Below are 21,943 nucleotides of genomic sequence, written 5' to 3'. Positions count from 1 at the left end.
GTTAGTGCAGGTTATAGATAGATATATTTAAAAAAAAAAAAAAGTATCTCTATAACCGCTGCAGACAGATGATTTAAAATAGCTTGCATCGATCGCATCTAACAACGCAAGTGCTTCTTACTTAGAATACATTTATATCGTCTAAATTACATTACATATTTAGTGACATGAAGTCTTGTCTTTAACATATAGATTTACTGCTCTAACGTGCTGTATTGAATAGTTTCCATGACTACTGTTGCTGATGATAGTCAGGCAGGACGTGCACCAGCTGATGTGGAGGATGGGATTTGCAGGAGTACCTCTCAGTTGTAGAGTGGAGGCATCAGAACTGACATGTGGATGTCAGCGTGCTGCTTTGCAAAAATGTAGTCCAAGAAATAGGATTTCTCTTTCCCTGACCCACTAATGAAAGTTTCCTGCGTAAGTCTTGTGCAGAATAAATGGTTTTCTTTAGTGTAACTCAGACATTTGGTTTTAACTAGAAAATACACTGAATCAAGAAAAGTTGTTTATGAGATTTTCTTTACATAGAACTCAGTGCACTTCCCAATGATCCATACAGCAGTCTACATATGATAATATATTATTTAATAATACATTCACCAACATCATCAACTTAATAGAAATGTAAATCACCCAGGGAGCACATACAGTATGTGTAAATGTGTTATTTTGTTAAAAAGAAATGTATTCAGACCTGTATTGAATTTATTCTATGTCTGGTTCAGGGTCAGTATGATCACATGCTCAGTGAGTCACAATCATGAGATACATGTGCCTGATGTTTGTCATTGAAGTGGCCTGGGATCAGCAGTGCATAAGTTAATAGTCAGCAGCCTTTAAAACTCTCACGATGTGGAAGCTTCTTAAAATCCACTATTATAGATCCTCAACCACAAAGTAATCATTTGTTCCTCAAGCAGTTATCTGTTTAAATGTTTTAATGTGTTAAATGACACCCTTTCTTTGTTTCATTAAAACTCTGGAAAGTTTTTGCCAGTTTTAATTTTATAGTGTTGCCATTTGACACCTCACAATCTGGCCAGTTGCCCCCCTAGCAATTATAGCAACTTACCATTAGACAGACATTCCTGTTATCTCTCAGGGTAGGGGGTGAGGTCCTAGCTAATGAAGTGGATTTGCCTTAATTACTTGTCTAGAATAGCATCAGGAGGCCTTAACCGGTGCATACATCTGTTAGGAAGAAAAATGGAAAAAGCCACATTCCCAGACTGAATGGATATCTTTAGGCTTCTGTTTTGAATGCCATGTGAAACTTTGGCTATTGTAGCAAAGTCTCCCTTCTCTGTCTCTCTGATAACAAATGAATCTCCTTTTCTCGCCAGTTTCGTTGTGCAAAGCAGGTCAATAGAAAACCATTAATTTTTTTTCTGTCCTTTGGATAGTAGTGAATAATTGTTGCTGATTCACCACATCTGTGGGGGTCGCGTTGCCCTCTGCTTTGTCTCACAAACTGTCTTGATTCTCGGCTATCTGTTAATTCCTACAAAAATAACAGTGAGTGCTTACCTGGCTGTTGAAGATTTACTGGTTGGATGAGGGCAAACATGCATACTGTCAAGTAGTGAATTTTAATCATGTTGGAGTGCTTATCTAGTTCTCTTTCGGCCGAACATGCTCCACAATGCATTAAAGTGCAGCTGGCTTATATGCAAATAAGTAGGCAAGTGAAGTAGGCGAGTTTAGCAATGCTTCTGTGCAGACTGTAAAGCCTGTGGAGGACACTACATCTACAAGGTTATTTTAAATACATGATTATATTGCATAGTTTCTGACAAATTAAACAATGTGTTGTGGTTTTTAATTCTAAATATGAACACAGCTCACGAAAATAAGCCTTTCTGAGACTGAACAAGCATTAAAACTTGACTTAATACTGGTATACTGGGACATTTGATTTAAAATGTGGATTAGACTTTAATCTAATATTTATAATTACTGTTATAATTTTTATTTACTTTACAACTGAATGAACCTGTATAGCAATTAGCATTTCAAAATAATCGCAGACAGTCCCCCACCAATTATTATTTTCATACTTTTTTAGTAAGTAAAAACATGTCTTTTGATTTATTGATACATCCAGTTTAATAACCAAGTTTGATTTAAGATGAATGCAAATTCTTTGATAAATGCTCAAAGGAAATTTAAAAGTGAATTTATATGAATATCTGTATGAATATATTTAATATTGTAGTATTTGGCAAAATCTTCTGATTCCAAAAAAGTTGGGACACTTTATGAACATAACTGAAACAGAATGTGATAATCTGCTTATTCTTGTTGACAATTTACTCAACTGAAAATACAAGAAATGTAATAGGTTCAATTTTGCACATCATCAACATTGATTTTTGGAAAGGCTTAGTCGTAGCAAGGATGGTCCGAGGTTCAACACATTTTGAATCACATGATCGTACTGTATATGATATATTTATGTACTGACATTACTACTTGGGCTGTACTTGTAAAAATGTTGTTGGCAAACACTGTTTGTTTGCAAATGATTGCATTCTGTTCTCATTTGTACACAGCGTCCCAACTTTCTGGATTCAATGGTGTACTTTAGTGATGCTTGTGGTATGTAATGATGTATTGATTCCTTTCTGTGATCATTTTTGAAGCTGTAGCATGACTCTCAAAATGTATTGCAAGCAGGATTCTCAGATGAGTTACCAAGTATTCAAAAAATGATTTACAGTGCTTGTAAACTGTTTGCTTGATCGTCATAGGAAGTAAAGTATTTGTTTACCAAGCAGTAAATGCATTCCAGCGCGGTGACGCATTTGTCCTTGTGATCTATTGCACTGCGTATGTCTGTGTGTGCTGTCCCTGTATCGAATTAGCATAGCCTTATTAATGGCTTTGGGGATCAGGTACATTACTGAGCAGGAGGGAGGTCATCAACAACTGTGTGGTTCTACCTCACACCAGTCCTGTTCATCAGGACCGTGGTGCGCCTCTCTCTCAGTGGCTCGGCTAATTACGAGGGCAGCATTGTGCAAAAGAGTGCGCAGTATGGGGCCATCTGTCAGTGCAGCAGACACATGAGATAATGCATGAGACAGCACTCTCTCCAAAATGAAAAAGACGTTAAAGTATGTCTGTCAGTGGTTCATCCTTTAAAATATGTGAATTGTGGCAGCGAGCCAGCTTTAAAATTCAAGTCTGAAGGTGAAACTCAATGTTAAATGTTTCATTAAATGTACAAAAAGTAAGAAGAAATCTAGAAATACAGAACTTTTTGGGGAACACTATACGTGTGTAGAATTGCTAAGCTTCCTTTAAAGCAAATGTGTGTTGAAAGCCTTGCAGAAAGCAACTTTCGCAGCTGCTTGAGGATTAAATGCAGCACACTGAATTCTTGTCTTGTTTTTCCCCGCTGAGCCGTTCGTTAGCACATCACCTGTGAACACAATAGGCTCTCTTTCCACTTTCCTGAAATACCTCAAGCACCGGAGCTTAACGTTACTTTGTTCACAGCCCAACCAGTTGTGCACCTCAACAGTTTGCTTATCAATCTTCCTTGACTGACACATGTTGATATGGTAGCGTCTTGTTCGTGACCCCCTCAAAATATGTGCAATGACTTGTGTGTGTATGTGTCGCCGTAATGAAGGAGTTGATTATACCAAATAAGCCTTCTGTTTGTCTATATTTCGCTCTCTGTGCAGTAAATTGGCAATTTAGTGCTGTGGATATCTGTGAAATAAAGGAGGCTTGATGCTATAAAGAAAAGCCACTCTTTCACTCTGTGGAAAGCCAGGAGTTCATTGATTGATGAATGGCCCAGCAGATGTGGAAATAAATGGATGCAGGGTGCACAAGGACACTGGTCTGAGGTGCAGAGCATATACAGTATGACCACTGGATGAAATCGGTTGTTCGTCACATCGTATCTTATAGTTTTAAATGATGCGCAATCACTTCTAATCAGGTTGACCACCGTAGACCTGATAATGGCATGGTTAGAAAAACAATTTTCTGTTCAAGGTTTCTCTTTAAAATCTCGTATGTGCTTCCGTGGCAGTAGTTAAGATTTTGCAGACAGGGTGAAACAGGCTATTGCTTCCGTAAAGTCTGCACATACTCAAACATCTTTCCCTGGCTGAATAAATATAAAAAAAAAGCCTAAAGAATTGGGGAGTTTCAAGAAGAGGCCAGCTTGTCTGTTTACACCGCAGCCAGTGTCTGGTCTAAGTAAACAGTCTCTGGTCTCTGCGGGAGGCAGAGAGCACACTCTGATGGAGACCAGTTGGGAGAAATAATGAGTAGAAGTGGGACTTTTTAAACAGCGATTCACGTAACGGCTTTGTAGCTCTTCAGTGAAATTAATCTTATTAAGCTTAGGTGTTAATTTATGAGCTGCTGGTGAAGCGATGGCTATTCATCCGTAAATCATCCGAATTTTGAAGCTCAGGGAGTTAAAGTGACACCTTGAGGCTCTTTTTACACCACTGGCACATTCGTGCCAACGCACTTTCCCAAATCTTTTGTAACATGCATCCTCAATGGATCTGCTGTAGTTTCACAACTCTGTGTTGGCGAAACACACTGTGAATGGGCATCTTTGATTGTTCTTACAAAGGTAACCAAGATTCGAGTGCCTCAAAGCAACAATACATTAGTAGAATTATATTTATTTTTTACTTTTCTTCTTCTAACCCTTCTGTAACATGTCTTATTTCCTTCCTCTTTTGTTTTTCAGACGGAGCCTTTCAAAACCACTCTCGGCTGCGGACGCCTCCTCTACCGCTCTCCCACTCCCACTCGCCCAATCATCACCATGCAGCCTCCATTAACTCCTTGAACAGAGGCAACTACACACCGCGGAGCAACCCGAGTCCCGCGCCCACAGACAGCTCTGTTCCCCCTGAGGGTCCAGCCAGTGGCCAAGACTCTGGCAGCGCACAGGACAACTGGCTGCTCAACAGCAACATCCCCTTGGAAACAAGGTACTGTGTCAAAATCTACAGTGTATAGAGATGTTGGCATCTGTGAGAGTGAGCTTGAGCTGATGCTATTGAACACAGGTTTTCATGCCGTCTGCTCCATATTAAATTACCACAGTGCTAACAAGGAGCAAAGCAATAAAAATGGAAGCTATCCTGCTCGGGGCAGAGCCCTACGTTTGTGATGAACATGATTTTGTGGCAAACAAGAGAAAAGTCCTGCTTTTGGGTCTTCGTCTAATGTTAGCAATCCTAACAGTGGAAGTTATTGAGTTTAAACAGCAGAGTAATTATAATCGGGTTAGATATGAAACAGTTCTTGCAAAATTACATTCAGGCTCCCGTGAGCAGGCTTCATTGCTCCTCGACTTCAGCCCTGAGTTTTATTTATTTCATATTAATCAGTGTTCAGTTCTCCAGCACATTTCTCAATAGGAGGCCCTTGTGTGAAGTAGATCTGTCAAGTGTTATTGGAACAAAGGGAATATGTGTTGGTTTTCCTTTGGCCGGTTTTATTGCAAGGCACTATGAAATCAAGAATAGGAAGGCAAATTATTTCAACCGTGGTAATGATCACATTGTACTCTACTAGTAGTTGATAAACTCCACAAAAAATACCTCTCTGTGTGACCAGGCAGCAGGCACTGAAATAAAAAGCCAGTGTGTAGCCTTTATTTTTAAGGAAATTATTAAAGATAGAAAATAATTTATCTCAAATCTGATGTTTTTGCAATCTACACACTAGACATTTAAAGCCACACTATTGTCAGTAGTGTATATAGTAAACCAGTTTTGCATAAATGAAACTGTTGGTGACAGGAGAATAGTTAATTTGGCATGGCTACACAACTGGCCATGAACAGAATTACTGTCTCTTCCTCCTCCCGGTTCAGTCAACAGGAAAATGAGCATCAAATTTGGCAGGTAGGACAGTTAGTGCTATAATGAATGATTACACGTCATCCAGCTCCAAAGTTAATCCTGCACAGGTATTCCCTGTGGAGGAGAAAACAGATGGTGTGGCTGAGAATGGATCTGCAACAGGCAAGAGTTCTGCTCAAAACCACATATGTAATCTTTATGACCAAGTGCCTTGAAAGAAAAATCGACTACTAAAGTTCCAATAATGAAATTGAAACCATTAGTAACATCCACACAGACACAAAAATATTAAGTGACACCTTTGCTTAGTTAATAGTTTTACAACAGCCGTCTCTCTGCACTTTTTTTAAATTTAATGACCCTTATAAATTCTGCGCTGCTAGGTCGTATCCTGCTTTATGACTGGAGAGATGCCAGGAGCTGGTTGGCCCTGTCCTGCCGACCCACCATTTTCTTTAGAGTTTCTGCCAAACATCTCTCTCCCTTCATTAACAGTCACATTCTTTCCCAGAACACACACTTGAGAGACTGTGAACAGATGAGGGATCAAAAACAAGGCTTTTCTCTTGTACCACTGAATGTGTTCAGCCTGCCCATTGCATGTGGACAATTCATTTCTCCATTGCATTGCTGCAGAATTTTCTTACAGAACCAAGCTCTCATTGGGGGGAGTGTATTATTGGAGAAATTAGACGTGTGCTTGTAGACTTTGTGTATTAACTGAAAATGTTTGGTTTTTTTTGGAGTGCCGCAACCATTACATGAAAAACAACTGTACCTGAGGCAACTGTCCAGCTTGAAAATTATGAAACTTTAATGACAAGCTCATTTGTAATTCACAGTGAAATAAAGATGGTAATAAAACGTGTGCTGTCTTAAATAAGTGTTAGAAACCTTAAGGTTTTTACCTGTAAGTGATGCATTGTTCTCTTCCAACCACAACCTTAAAGGAGCCAGAATACTCTGATGTATATTAGAGAGGAGCAAGACGCTTGCAGAGAAGGGCAGGGCTCGTACAAAACAAGGTATGCAGTGCCCAAGCAAGGGGAACAAGAGAGATAGATGTTATTTGTCTCACACCTTTGTAGAAGTAGTTTCCATAAGGGCCTTGGTTTCTTTGTCCCACGTCGTCTGTCTTGATCTCCCATTTGTTGTTGATGTTGCTTGGTGATCACATACTGTATTGGCATTTCTGTGTTTCTTGCACGTACATCTCACACTAGCTTCATATCCATCTTTCCACCTGTGTGTAGAAACATAGCAAAGCAGACATTCCTAGAGACTTTACAGGACAACCTCATTGAGATGGACATTCTGGCATCAGCACGCCACGATGCCTCGTACAGCGACGGGTATGTTGCATGTTTGCTATCTGGCTCACACTACTGTCAGAATCTGCTTTGCCATGAAAACAATCGTGATGCCTGTGCTATATTTCCATCAAGCATCCTCTGTTTTGCAGTGCTGTCAATCATCAGTGTGTGTCTCCTGGGGTGCTCCAGTCTTTGCTGTATCTGTCCCTTCCCTGTTTAATACAACTAACAATTTGCATTAAGTCACATTGTTGGGTTGTATTGCTTTTGATTAATGTTAAGCATGACCGCTTTATGAAACACAGTCGCCCATGGTGTCTCCTATTAGTAGAATAGGGGATGTCAGAGATTTGTTCTGATAGTTATAAATAAAATATGGTCTCAGTGACTTTCCACATCATACATTGTAATGTGGCATTCAATCACGTTCATGTCACTGTCGCTCGCAAGCTTCTTGTAAACTTGTCAGTAAAACGGCCTTGACAACAGTTCCGCTGCCACTGACTCTCTGATGTTGCTGCTCATACGGCACTTGGACATGCAGCTCTACACATGTTCTCTCAGATAGCCAGCTATGTTCTTCAAGGGCAAATAAATCGGTCCAACTCCATGCTATGACATTAAATACTATATGTCTTGCCTGGACAGCCTTGACACATAGTTACTGGGAATTACTCTTCACCATGCCGGCATGAATACGTAAACATGAGCCAGCTGCGGTCACTAGTCCTGTAAATTAGATTTAATATTGATTCACAGCTTCGACTGAGCACAACCCAGTATGCCTTAGTGTTCTGACTAATCCAGCAGAAGCGTGACTATGGTAACAGTATTGAATGCGCTTGGAAACAGAATTACTTACCAGTGGAAATGACTGCACTTGGATAGACAATAACCTGAAATATAATGATGATAGACATCCCTGAAAAAATAATTGATTCTGCTAAGACCAACAGGAAAATATGTTTTTTTCAGGCACTTCCTGTTCAAACCAGGTGGAACATCACCAATGTATTGCACGACATCACCAGGATACCCTTTGACCTCCAGCACAGTGTACTCCCCTCCTCCACGCCCTCTGCCTCGAAACACGTTCTCTCGACCTGCCTTCAGCCTGAAGAAACCATATAAGCACTGCAACTGGAAATGTGCTGCTCTCAGTGCCATCCTCATCTCAGTAACGCTCCTCTTCCTGTTGGCCTACTTCATTGGTGAGTCACCTCTCATGCTTCCACACACCAGGTTGGGTGCCTCTACCTATCCGCCCCCAGCTCCACCCCCCACTTAACTGCAGACACAGGATGAATCCATGCTCTATTGTGTTCCCTCTGTCACCCGTTTTAATAGAGTCCAATCTGCACTCTGAGCCTTATATGAGCGTAGTTATATAGGGACTCACAGATTGACTCCTCACCCACACATTTCGTCCGAAATAACATTATCATTCATGGATTGGGTTGACTGAATCTGCAGAGATTGGCACTCCAGTTTCTTGCTCTTATGAATAGGTCAGATTGGAAATGAATTAAAAAGGCATCAGCCATCAGACAAAAGAAGACTGCACATTTAGAATATTCATCTTATTCAATTTAAGATCCCCTGACCAGCATACCCAGGTCCCAGCTGGGTAAGGACTACCAGCTGCGATGTCTGAGTTAAGCTATTAAATCAGTTCTGGTCTTTTTGTATTCTGTCAAACCCGCAAGTAATCATATTCATGTCTGATAATACAGTCATTTAAAATGCATCTGCAAGATTTTCACTAGTGACTTGAAATATTGTGTAAACAGTCTTGTTTAAGTGAAAGTAAGTGGATTCTGAAATAAATTGCTTCAATATTGTCTGTCCATATTTCTCAGAGACCATATATAGTGTTCTTACTTGGAGTTTATGTTGCTTTTTCATCTGTTTTTTTCAGCCTTGCAGGCTATCACTGTCCGTGGGACCTACTCATCTCATGTTTATTCCAAGCTGTTTACTCTGCCAGTGATGTAAAACTCAGCTCTTTATGATTGGCAGAGATTCTTCCAAGTGTTCCCAACATCATTGCTGGCTTGAAGTTAAATCACTACGGTTAACTCAATCAAAGATAGAGTAGCAAATACACACATTTGCTTTAAAGAGAATAAACAGTCTTAAAAACAAATAAGGCCACGGGGCAGTTCATAGGTTCACTGCAACTAAAAATAGCAGGAGCATCCACAGCAACTGTGCGGTTGAGAAGATAAGGAATGGAAAAGGATTGTGGGTAGATCAAAGGTCTGCTGCAGTGTGAGGTTTGTTTCTTCAAGTGGAAGGGTTTGGGGCATTTAAAGTTCCCTTGAAGTCAATATACAATAGATGTATCACATACGTCTTGCTTTATATCTCATCTATACACAAATATCAGAACCAACAATGGCAAGTAAGTTGTCTTGTAGGTATTGTACAGTATTTTAGAGTTTGGTAATCTCCTGGAAAATGTTGACGACTCATGCCACACTCTGGGGCTTATACTAATTTTGAGTCCAATGAATGCTTTCTGAATTTATAGAACAGTCTCATGCTGCCATGGATGAACACTCTGTACAAGTCCCTCCCTAGCTGCCTGTTTTATTGGAAACATACATTTGGCGGTGCAGATAGCTTCCCACTAGCTTTTTCATGCAACTTTAAGAGCACATCAAGTGGTTTGTGGGGTGTGGGTGGGGTAAGCAAACCACATGTTGACTGAATTAGTGCTATAGTAGAGAGGAAGAATGTTATAAAGTATACTGAGTGAGAAGGTTGCAGTGAGTAGGGGAGAAGACAGGTAATCAAAATATCATGTAAAACAGGTATACTCAATTTAGATATTGTTGAATATCATTGTGGCCTTGATTGGCAGACAGTCCCAAGAATGTTTTGAAAAAGCTGGCAGTATCCTTTTTCATTCAAGTAATGAAGGTTCTTCATTGTTACGAATTCAAATAAGGAGGTGATATACACTTCTGTTTAATCTATTTTACCATATAAAAATACATCTGATTGGCTGTGAATACCTGTTTAACATATAAATGGTTATGCTGTTGAATTCAGTCTGGCACAGGAAAAGGAATAGTTTTTCAAATAGAGGGATGGGGAGAACATTGTAGTTCATATGCATGAAGTCAGTGAAAAAACAGCCAGATCCTTCCACATGGCCTTCATCAGTGAGATAAATGGATTCTTCATTGAGGACATTTGTTATAGATATGCATTATGCCGTAACAATCAGGAAAGCTATCGTTTCTGCTTCTCCTTGAGGCCAAACGAACTAAAATCTGATTATTCATTTTTCGTCACCAGAGCCATTTGAATTGTTTAATTTGAAATTCAGAGCAGCGCTGGATTTAAAAAAATCGTCTGGTTCCTGCTCATGGTGATTATCCATGTGTCCCAGCAGTTTGAAATCAATGGCAGTGGGTGTTAGCAAGTTCTGGTTTGGCTTGTTGTATGCGTCAGCAGTGCGGTTTGGCTTTTAGAAGTAGAGATACGATATGTGTCTACAGTTTACTGCTAGAGACTTGGCCATAAGCCAGAGAGCCCCATCAGCCTGATAGTGCTTAATCAGACTGTGTAATTGTTCCCCACAAAACTCATACCATCTCCCGATGCACCACAAGTAAACATGTTGGAGACCAAACCTCACCCTAAGATCGGAATTTCCAATCAAGAACGAGGGCCATGTTTAATTAAAGGCTGATGAGAAAATACATTAATTTCAAGCGCAATTAATTATTGAGGCCTGTAATTGGGAACTCTGGGTGAGATGTCTAATGAACCCAATTATGCCTCGTGACAGATGTTTTGACTTACAGCACGTTTTTATTTTGTCACAGCTTTGTAAATCGGGACGTTTTGAAGTGTAAAAAGGTCGGGGGTTAGAGACGGCACTATTTTCTCTGTGGTTGCTTGCTCATTAGCACATTTGTAATATGTTCCTTCGTTTTAAGGTCATCAGTATCCTCCTGTGTTCACTACCATTCACCCTGGGTAGCTAGCCAAGGACAAAGAGGTTGGGCCCCAGAACATTTTTCACTGCATCATCATCATCCAACTCTGCAACACAGATTCTACCTGTTCGTCTTTGGTTTTTCAGAAAATGAGTGCTTTGGTTAATTTTGGCTCTCCATTTTGCCAAGGTGATGTTTGTAGTTCTGCTTAAAATGAAAAAGGTGCTCATTTGGCTAATTTGTAATCATAAGACGATATCTGAAGGCCAAAAAATCCTTCAAGTACAAAGCCAAAAAAAACATGCTGATATTTCTGCAGAGCAGCTGTTTATTCTACTGATTTTCCAGTACAATATTGTATATATTGTCATGGTCGGACATAAAATATAGATTGGGATTGGCTGCAGCCATCCGTCACTTCAGTATTGCCAGAATAAAAACTCGCTGACCATCCGAATTCCAGGCACCAGGATGAAAAGTATGAAAAGCTTCTTCACTGATAGACTGATAGTGTTTTGGCATTCAGAAAGAGGTGGCGTGGGAGAGGCGATATGTCTCCAAACTAAAAACGGGTTAATAATCTTTAAATGGAAATGTGCAGTTTCTATAATCAATTCTTTACCGACATGGATATTGCAAAAATGTATGCAGTTCAGTGAGAGTAGAGCAACTGACGGCTGCCTTGTTTTTAAACCTCAATAGGAGTTTTCATATTCAATTTAAATTTCAATATTTTTTTTATTAATGAAAGAATACAAATTAACAATATGGTTGAAACACTTTTCAATCCAGGTATATAAGATCCTCTTTCAATGCTGCTTTTTTTGAACACCTCACTATAGTTTACCTTTTTTTAGATGCTCACAGTATTTGATGACTTTGACCAGCAAGTTGAGAAAAAAAAAGGATTCTACTCATCATAGCTTCCCTTGAAGTGCGCACTAGTTGGAAAGTGCTCTTCAGATCAGAGGATAGAAGCCGAGAATGCTGGCAGATGACCCACAGCAATAAACGCGGACTTCCTCAGATTGGCTGAGAAGTCTGCTCTACAGTACAGTACTACAGTACCTCTATTCCCTAATTGGCACATGGCGTGACCCAACTTCCTGCCAAGAGATAAGCGAAAGGAGGGCACAACATGTGCTCAGGAAAAAAAAATGGCGAAGCTACGAAGTTCAGTACTCTTGACAGGTCAGTGGCATCGCTGGAACACACACACGGCTTGTCTCTGCCTGTAGCCATCTCATTAGAACTACCTTGTTATTCCTACAACCTGCCAGTCTTCATTTTGCAGCCAATGCAGCAGCCTTCTGAGTGTCACTGCGCTGCTTTTGCAAAGTTTGAACAGCGAGGAAAAACAAAATCAGGAGACTTTGCTGGCTCTGATCCAATGCTCTGCATATCATAGATACCAAGAAGGCGTTCAAGTAAATCTTTATGGATGGGAGGCCTCTTCAACCATTTTCCATTAAAAGCCTCAGGGACGGATGGGATAAAGAACGGGGCTCACAAAGACGTGATTACTAAGACTCTTGGAATGACACCCTGCTTGGTGACTTTGCGATAGCTCTGCCAGCAACATACACTGACTCCTCTTCCATTTCGCCACTCAGTGTAGAGCTACAAGTCAAAAGGAATGTCTTTCTGGATAATGACAAACAAAGGCATATGTGTCTTCACTGGTTGTCCTCTGCTGACACAGTCACTTCCACAGGCACTGGACAGGCACAGAACACATGTTGGTGAACTTTCACCATCTTAGGGAATTGTGTTTTTCCCTTAAAAACCACAGTCTTTTTTATCCATCTAGTTAATCTTAATGTAAACACACTCAAACAAACCTCTTTATTTAGTGTGCATCTTGACAATATTAGGTATTGTTTGAACGTGCAGGACACATCGAGTTTTATCGAAGAAAGACTCTTAATCTTGGGCCAGCTTCTCACAGAGCTCTGTCTGTAGGAATCAGGCAGGAGGGTGTTCTCTGTTACATCTGTGTTTGATTGAGTTTCCTTTGGGAGCGACCGAATCTATTCCATTCATCGGACACCTTCGTTTAGTTTGAACTGCCAATTGTCACACACTCATGTCATTTCAGTTATTTTGAAGTTAATAGCTGAGTCTGGACAGCCGAACCCCCCGTCTTACTCTGGGGAATTACCCATCATGTTGAACTGGAGACATTTGATATGGCATCCATTGCTTAACAAAGCAACGTAAGGTCTTTTGTTTGGTATTTAACTATTAATAAAGGACTTTTTAACATTTAACCTGGATGAAGACACGGTAGTGTTCAAACATGCGTCTGTTTTTACAATTAAGGGCTGTGATCAGTGGGCTCCCAGTCCATCCTCTGAGAAGCAGCACCGGTTTCATCTGAGCATTTCTATTCAGTGCACTGATAACTCACTGCAGCATATTTCAGTAACAAAAATAATGCCAAAACGATGCTTCGATCCACATTGTTTCAGTCTTGTTTCCTTAGGACTGTATGGTCACCAACTCTAATATAGCCGTCATATTTAAGTATACAGCCTGAACATTAGATGGAGTTAAGCCTGGCTTTGAAAGGATTAAAATATCTTAATTAGCAGACATGAGACTTACGGGTGAGTAGTAGGTCCTGAGTGAGGTGGTGGTACATGGTGTGCTTACATCAAGTTTTTTGGGGTTTTTTTTGTATGTTTATGGACAACTCTTAACACCAGGCATGGTTATAATGTCATCACCACATTATCTAGCCTTTTGGGATTAAAACACAAAATTGTTGGACAAAAACATCACATTGTCCCATTCAACTCTTATTTTTGTTCATGTGTTGACTGAAAACCTTTAGCTCAATAAATTTAAAGACACATTAACAACAGCTAATTTGTCAGTCATTCTAAGTTATTATAATTTTTGCTGCATGTGTTCATGTAGTATTATAGTAAGACTCTTAGATCTTTATGCCGTACTATAAAGCCATTTTATTTTCTATGTAGTTGCCTGAACAGTCACTAAAAGGCTTATTGTTGACATGAAGAAGCTCATGCTCTTATAAAAAAGAAAAACATGGCAACACATTTGAAGAAAACAGCATTGAAGGAACCGGAGAGGTCTTAGGCCCGCTACGGTCTAAAACTGTCAGATAATTTCACTCTGTATAATTGAACTGTATGGTTATTTACTTGAGGAGCTTAAAAGAACCAACAAACCAATAAAATAGCTATATTGAGTTTCTGGGCCTTTTCTGCTGACTGTTGACTTCCAAGGTGGCTTTTGCCTTGCTAAGCTCGTCTTGTCCATTCTCTTATTGGTGATCTGTCATGGTCAGCCCCTCCTCCTCTGTCCTGCTCTCTGCTGCAATTGTTCCAGAGGACATTTCTTTTGTCGACCTTGTAAAATATCAGCATGCTTCATCCGCTGTGTTCGCACTGAAACACCCATTGTGTGTCCCTGCTGATGCGTTTTTTGTTCCTTTTGTCCCCTAGTTTTGCAGGGGAATGGTAGGGGAATGGGGTTGGAAAAATGACAGGGCACTGGGGATGGACCGCGCCGTTGTTGGTGCGGTGACACAGATGCTGTCCCGTGAGGTCAGGACAGCATTCATCTTGTGATCTCACTACTCAGCACTTTTTGAGAAAATGCCATTAACCATTAATCCACTTATTGTTCTTAATCCTTTGGAATTTACTTCCTGTTCCTCCATCTCACAGCTGTCACCTTTGGATAATTACCCCCAGAAAAGTTCCTGGAGAATCGTGGGGTTTACTTTGTATTTAATTTATATTATGATTTATTTATCACTTTTAGCTTTGATGAGAAAAAAAAGCATGGATTTAATCTTAACATGAATCAATTCTGATGCATCCCTATGTTTGTTATTTCAGCCATGCACCTTTTTGGATTAAACTGGCACCTGCAGCCCATGCAGAGACAGATGTACCAGCTGTCGGAGGACAATACAAGTGGCCTACCTTTTCCTACTGATCTGAGCTTGCCACCACTTGGCAACACAGGCTTGGAAATACCTGACCGCAAGGGAAAAGATGACAGTAAGTGCATTTTTTTTTTTTTTTAGATTAAATTCATAGAATCCACGCCTTCCTATTGTTGTTTTCCAAATAGTACTTAACTTACTACATGAAGTTTTGAACAGGTTATGAAACAGTCTCAGTTCACTTCTGATGCCTCGATACGACCTACACAAGCACCTGAGACCAACAGAAAGAAAAGTGGTCTTTCTATGTAGTTACCAGGTTGGAAATCAGAGCATTAGTAGGCCATGTAGTTAACTTCAGCTTTCTCAACTAGACTGCTGTGACTGAGCAACAGAATCTGTTGTGCCCATACAGGGAACGCCAGAATCAACGGCAGAATGAAAGCTGCAGCCGCTTTAAATAAACAAACTTAAATGCAGCTGATTTTTTTTTAATTTCCGGGACTCTTGTTTCGGAGAACAAGACTGCACAAGAAAAAAAAAAAAGTTTTTGAAATCTTAAAGTTTACGGATGACATTTTGGAGCTCAAGCAAGTTTGTTATTATTTTGTCATCCAGTTTCACATTGTGTTGACATGTCTCCATGGTATGCAAAGAGATCTGCATTGTAATCCTATGAAAGTTGTTGTAAGTGGGAAAGTGTTATTTGTTCCTGGAGGGAGAAAATGGGACAGCTTAAGGGACGGAGTATCCAGGGGCTGGAGGGGGATTAGCCACTCTGTCCTCTTCAGAACGGATGTGATCCTTTCATCTCCTCGTCTGGGCTGCCTTTCCTGGCAGCCAAAGAAAGCATGTGCTCACCCCACGGTACCAACTGCTCGACTCGAGGAAAGTTTTCTCTGTTCCATTCTCGAACAAATGGGCCCAGATTTAACCATGTGATTTGCCACTGGCAGACTACAATAGGTAGAAGATGGGGTCATTACCATATAGATGAATCCAGGAGTTGTCTTTTTCATTTACCAGACAGCAGAAAGTGTGTTTAGCTAACAACAAGCACAGCTACAGCTGAGCTTAGACCCCTGCATAGCAGCCGTTGCTGATAGGAAATCAATAGCCATGGTTTTCTAAATAAGTATCATTCTGCAGTGCTGTCACCAGAAACAATGATGAGCTATCTAATGTTTTATCAAGGTGATGCAGATGTGTACCATGTTGAAATTCAGTGTAGCTTCCATTTGCAGGCTTGTCTTTCCATCAAAGCATTACGCTGTAGTTTAGCTTGCAGTACAACAACCATTTATTTAACCGTGAGGCCCATTATCACTGGTCTCGGCTTATGATTTATTTAAACAGCCTGATGAGTACACCATTAATGTGCTGCATAAATACAAACACACCCCAACATGTGGAAAATGAGCCTGTGTGTTGTAGCATTATGTAAAGCCCAGATCTGGGAGACAGGGAGTGTGTCCTGTCTGCTCTGATAAAACCCATTGCCACTGATGGACCTTTTAGAAGATGGCCATCTGCTGTGCCACGTGTAACCTAAAGCCGAATCTGCCACCGAGTCCTGGAGGTAGTTTGTATGGACGTCTGCTTTACTAGACATCGCCGCTGAAATTAGCTCATCTACATGGGCAAACAGATGTTGCCATTTCCACGGAGTCCAATATAAGGTGTATTATAGAGCATATGGACCATTTTTGGCAGTGGATGGGCCAGTACCTGAGTGGGTACTAGCATTAGAGATCCCTCTCAAATATAATTCTAATTTTCACTGTATTACTTTTGCTTTAATTGTAACTGTATTTTATCACAGTGTTGAAGCAGTTGGTATGCTCTCCATCTGTTCTTGTTCTGCCTTTTAAATCAGGTTTTTCATCAGTTTACTTTGATGAATGAGATTTATGACGTGTATACAGCTCACGATAAAACGGCAAACGTAACATGTTTTAGCCAGCAGCTTCAACATAATGAGCCAAGTCTGATCCCCCGTTTTTGAAATCAGTGCTTTAGAATAATAAAAGCTACCAGGGGCCTCATTGATAAAACCTTGTATGATCAATTTTGATCTTAAGGATCAGTAGTTATTTATACAACCTACTTTGATGTGGAATTAATCTTGACATGATTATCCTCCTGGTTATGTATGGGTACTGCAGTTTGGGCTGCATATGCGCCACAGTTCTCACTCTCTGCCCCACCTCGTTCCCTGCAGCAGCAACACGCTCCCAAACTGCTCGTTTGGCTTTGTCCGTCAACCCGCGATTTAGGCCGTTAATTAATACACGTTTCCTGGCTTCAGTCTCCTCTACGGCTCCTGTGATCTCGTCATCCCAAAATTCTGATTTCCTCTTTTGGGCCATGGCTACTCCTGACTGAACCTTAATTTTTGCTGGCATTATATTCTTTATAGATGAGTCCCCAGGTATTGAAGCATATTTCATGACTTCATTTTTAACAGGATTTTTTTTTTTTTTTCATTTGCTATTTCAGAAGACAAAACACCCCTGGATATAACTAGAATTCTGTTTGAGGATCAGACTGATATTCAATCAAATGATTCTTACTTTTGCACCCTCTCTTCCACTGGAATTGGGACTGGAATTGCTGGCAATGGTCATCCATAACATTTTTTTTTCCACGGCTGTCAGGGATGTGATTGAATATCTGTGATATGGTCAGACTATCATGCTTCAGCAGACTGACTCCCTCTGCCCTCCACATGCTGGATTAATGGTGTGATCTCTTTGACCGATTTACTTTGTGTGCAATGCAGGCAAATTGGACAGCTTGTTCCCTGATGACAGCTATATAGATATGGGGGAGATTGACGTGGGGCGCAAGGTCGCGCAGCAGATTCCTCCCGGTATCTTCTGGAGGTCCCAGGTCTTCATTGATCATCCCATGTACCTGAAGTTTAATGTGTCCCTGAGCAAAGATGCCTTAGTGGGAATCTATGGAAGGAGAGGCCTACCTCCGTCACACACACAGGTGGGAAACATTTGATTGTCACTGACACCCATTCATTTGTTACTACATTTTATTTATTGTGTCCCGGAGTGCTTATTAGTTGCATGAGAAGAGACAGTAGTTCATTGTAAATATGAGACTGTGAAACAATTTACAATAATATCTGCATAACATAAGGATTCAGATTCTTTTTCCATTCCTCCTCTTCCATGGAATATAAATTGGGATATTGTTTAAAAAAAAAAAAAAAAAATCCACCCAACCGTGTAGGAGTGTGTCAGGAATACAAACCAATTCATAAATCTCTCTATTGTATTATGAATCACTTTCTTTGTTGCAGAATGGATTTATAGCAAATTTGTTTCAGGTTCAATATCATCAATGAATCACACAAAGATAGGGGGCTCAGGGGCCAAAAAAGGGAGATTTTTCTTTACGCTAATTTCCCATCTATGTGCAGCACTGAATCAGATATAACATGTTATTAATCATATCTGACTGCTCGGTTCACAGAGTTTAGATCTCCACTGTAAATGCAACTGCAGTTCAACAAATTCTTCATAGCGTAATTTCTTGTTTTCATTAGTGTCCAATGTGATTTATTTTCCAGTCAAAAGATCATTTTTGTCTCTCTCCTCTATTCTGACTTCAAAAGAAATAATCTTGGAGTGGAGTTTTCGTGCTGTGACTGATTACACATGGAGTGGCAGATGAATCAAGATTCCCTTCCTTATGTAGATGAAAATGAAATGCCGTCTCATTGGTATTCATTGAGTCACTTCTAATATGAGGCAAATCGTTGCAGATGTTATTTGGTAAACACTTGCTTTAAAAAAAAATCTCCAGCTTCCCTTTTTTGACTTTAATAGATTTAAACATGACTTTTCATATAAGATACTGTATATGGACTATGAAATGATCACAGCCCATCCAACCCCAATGTGCCAAGACTTACTCAAGCTCCTCTGGAATGATGAGTTATTCATGCAGACCAAATGATGCTCTGCTATAAAGAGGGCTGAAAGCACTCAAGTCTCATGTGTCACTCTAATGGCGTGTCTGCGGTCCATCTATCAGTCTTTCTCACTTTCTGTGTGTCTGTCTGCAGTTTGACTTTGTGGAGCTTTTGGATGGGCGGCGGCTCCTGGCCCAAGACATCCACGGTCTGGAGGGGCCTGTGGCTATGCAGCGGAGCTTGGTACCCATCACCACACACGACACAGGTTTTATCCAGTACATGGACTCAGGCATTTGGCACCTGGCCATCTACAACGACGGCAAAGAAACTGAAACTGTCTCGTTCCTTACAACCGCCATAGGTGAGTGCCCCGGGCATGACCTGCTGCTGAAACCTGTAAAAGCAATCCATATAATCCCTGTAATACCAACTAGCAGAACTCCACAGCAAACAGGCCAGACTTGGGGGCATGAGTCAGAGGCAGTTTTAGGCAAATTTTGATAGCAAAGGAAAGTGCAGGTTAATCAAGGTGAAGATGAATATTACAAAAATCAGGACATCAGTGCTATCCTGCCATGCCCCTGAGTAGGGCATTGAGAGATCATAATATCCTCATTACCCTGAGTGTCTTCCGAGCGAATCAGGGGTCCAGCTTCTGGGAACCATTTGCATACAATTCAAAGTATGATTGTACCCTCCTGCTAGTGCCATTTTTGATCATGATTTGCTCCAATTTCCATCTACTTTCCATATATCAAAGCGAGGTAGAGATTTCTCCCCTACGACTGACTCTGTATGGTATCACGGCTGTGTTTCAGACCTACGTCCTTCTTTGTGGAGGTGATGTCGTTTTGTACGTTCCTCTTTGTTCTCCCTAAAGCGCCTTTGATTAGCAGTGGTGTCTCACGCAAGGTGTGAGAGGGCCCGAGGTGTCGACTTTCACAGGGATGGCAGCTGGGAGCTGTTCTCACATGCTCTTTAATTAAAAGCTCCTGGGCCAGAGTCCATCTGTGACAGGGGCTGTGCCAGGCAGCAGATCGATGAGAAGCTGTCCTCAACGCCAATGTAACACCAAGTGTAGACAGGCAAGAGATGCCCCCCCTTCCTGTGCCAACAACAGCTGTAATTCAATACTTAATATATGGTATGATCTGACACGAGGAAGGGGAGTCAGGGCAGCCTGTTTGCTTTTGCTTATTTCTTCTTGACTGGGTGTGCATGAAAGCCTCCTGTGGTTTGCGTCAGAGAAAACACAACTCGATAAGATTTTCTGTGCAACGAATGGGGATAGGATGGGGTGGGGCAGAGTTAGTCAGAGCTAGAATTCTGACTCTGTTCATTTGTATCAGAGCTGATCTGCCCACAGGAGCTCAGAGGGAGGCATAGGGGCCCTTTCTAAAATGGGTCACCGGTTAAGTGCCCTTCAGCAGAAATTGAATCTCACCAACTGCCTGAATTGTATTGAGCCGTGCAGGGATAGAGTTGACCTTCAAATAGCAGAGCTCAGGCATAGAAATATATGTGAACAATATCAAGAACAGGCCTGTCAAGAGACGCATGCCGCATTGTTTATTTGACACTAACAGTTCAATTATTTTTGTGACAGTGCTGGTAGGAAAAATTACTTACTTTACCGTCAGTGCCGCATCTCATGCTCTTCCCTTGTATTAAATGAAAGGTTTGCTTGTTGCACATAGCCATGTCATAATGTATCTGGGTGGACAGAGCGCTCCTGTCTTTAATCTGGGCTGCTCCTCATTACTTGGCTCCATGGCGATGTGAAATGTGTCCTACTGAATGTTTTGTATCACAGCCCTCTGGAGCATGAAGCCATTTGTCCCCACTGCCTGGTGCCAGACATGCTTCAACCCAGATACAGCTTCCTATACAGGGGAGAAAAGCAAAGGGAAGCAAAGACCTAGTACCAATGTCGTATTCTGTATCCTGTCTCACTCTATAGCAGAGGCTTCCTCTCTATACCGCCCATCATTCAAAGGTGCTGAGCATCTTCTAAGAGCATGGCAAGGCGCTGATTAAACCTGCCTACTGCACGCTACTCCGTCCTCACAGACTGGAGAGACTCACACACAATAGTTAGCTCCCCTGATATGAAGGGTAATGAATTTCAATGAAGCTCTGCTTGAATCCATGATTTATGCGTTGGCCTATGTCGAGTGTGTGGCTAAGAGATATTCATGGCCTCCCCACCTGCTCTCAGAGGAAACAGAGGCAATAGACGCGGGGAGAGACATAGTCTGCTTAACTGCGTCAGCATTCAGAACAGGAGCACTGCAGTTTGAGATTACTCAATTAAACATGTTCAATTTGACGGTTTGCTGTTCACCAGATAAATAGATAAAGATGAGATAACCCTCATCAGAGCAATGTAGCAATGTAGAATACCTAAACAATGAATTACAACCCTGCTTAGTTTTTCGTCCCTAGATACATGAGCTGCAAGCCATCTCTCCTGCATAATTGTACTTCTGGGAGGAATTTAACACGGCCACCCCCAACCCAATACACACCATAGCTTTGAGCAAAAAGGCCCAGGCTTCCCGCTATAGGTTGACGTTCTTGTTGGACGCCATCAAAACCCCACCAAAATGCTGATTTGCCTCCACCGCCCCGGAGGATAGTCTCCCCCTGCATCCCCTCGCTAACCCAACATGGCAAAAGCCTGCAGCACTGAAAACATCAGCAGCGTTCCTCTGCGCCCTGCCTACCCCTCTCTCTTTTCACTCCATCTCTGGTCTGCCTCTATCTCTTTCTCCCTCTCTCTCTTTGTCTATTCTCTCTGTCTTGCGTTGCATCCTCAGTGATGATTGACTCTCCAGAGTAAAGGGAAGCTGAATCCATGGCTCACATTTCTAGCCCTTTGTGGAGCACAAGAGATTCTTTGTTCAGTAAGTTTTGCCTCAGAGCTTCTGCTGCCTGAAGGCAATGGACAAGATTGAATATTT

At 41.2% G+C, this 21,943-nt stretch overlaps 1 protein-coding gene across 4 annotated transcripts in view; it reads left to right on the top strand.

Annotated features, from left to right (window-relative positions):
* Positions 1-21,943, top strand: part of tenm4 (teneurin transmembrane protein 4) — a 205,519-nt gene that overhangs the window by 115,448 nt on the left and 68,128 nt on the right. For 3 of the 4 annotated variants that reach the window (XM_037073890.1, XM_037073908.1, XM_037073900.1), the window contains 7 exons: positions 4,733-4,979; positions 6,809-6,883; positions 7,112-7,210; positions 8,147-8,382; positions 14,997-15,161; positions 17,829-18,043; positions 19,131-19,341. In XM_037073890.1, coding sequence (XP_036929785.1) covers positions 4,733-4,979; positions 6,809-6,883; positions 7,112-7,210; positions 8,147-8,382; positions 14,997-15,161; positions 17,829-18,043; positions 19,131-19,341 — 1,248 coding nt within the window. The remainder of the gene's footprint in view (positions 1-4,732; positions 4,980-6,808; positions 6,884-7,111; positions 7,211-8,146; positions 8,383-14,996; positions 15,162-17,828; positions 18,044-19,130; positions 19,342-21,943) is intronic. The other variant, XM_037073918.1, reaches the window with a different exon arrangement.

The sequence above is a fragment of the Acanthopagrus latus genome, chromosome 2, assembly GCF_904848185.1.
Source record: "Acanthopagrus latus isolate v.2019 chromosome 2, fAcaLat1.1, whole genome shotgun sequence".
NCBI classification, from domain to species: Eukaryota; Metazoa; Chordata; class Actinopteri; order Spariformes; family Sparidae; genus Acanthopagrus; species Acanthopagrus latus.
The sequence above is the reverse complement of the archived record's forward strand: the minus strand, read 5'-3'. Positions and strand labels throughout refer to the sequence as shown.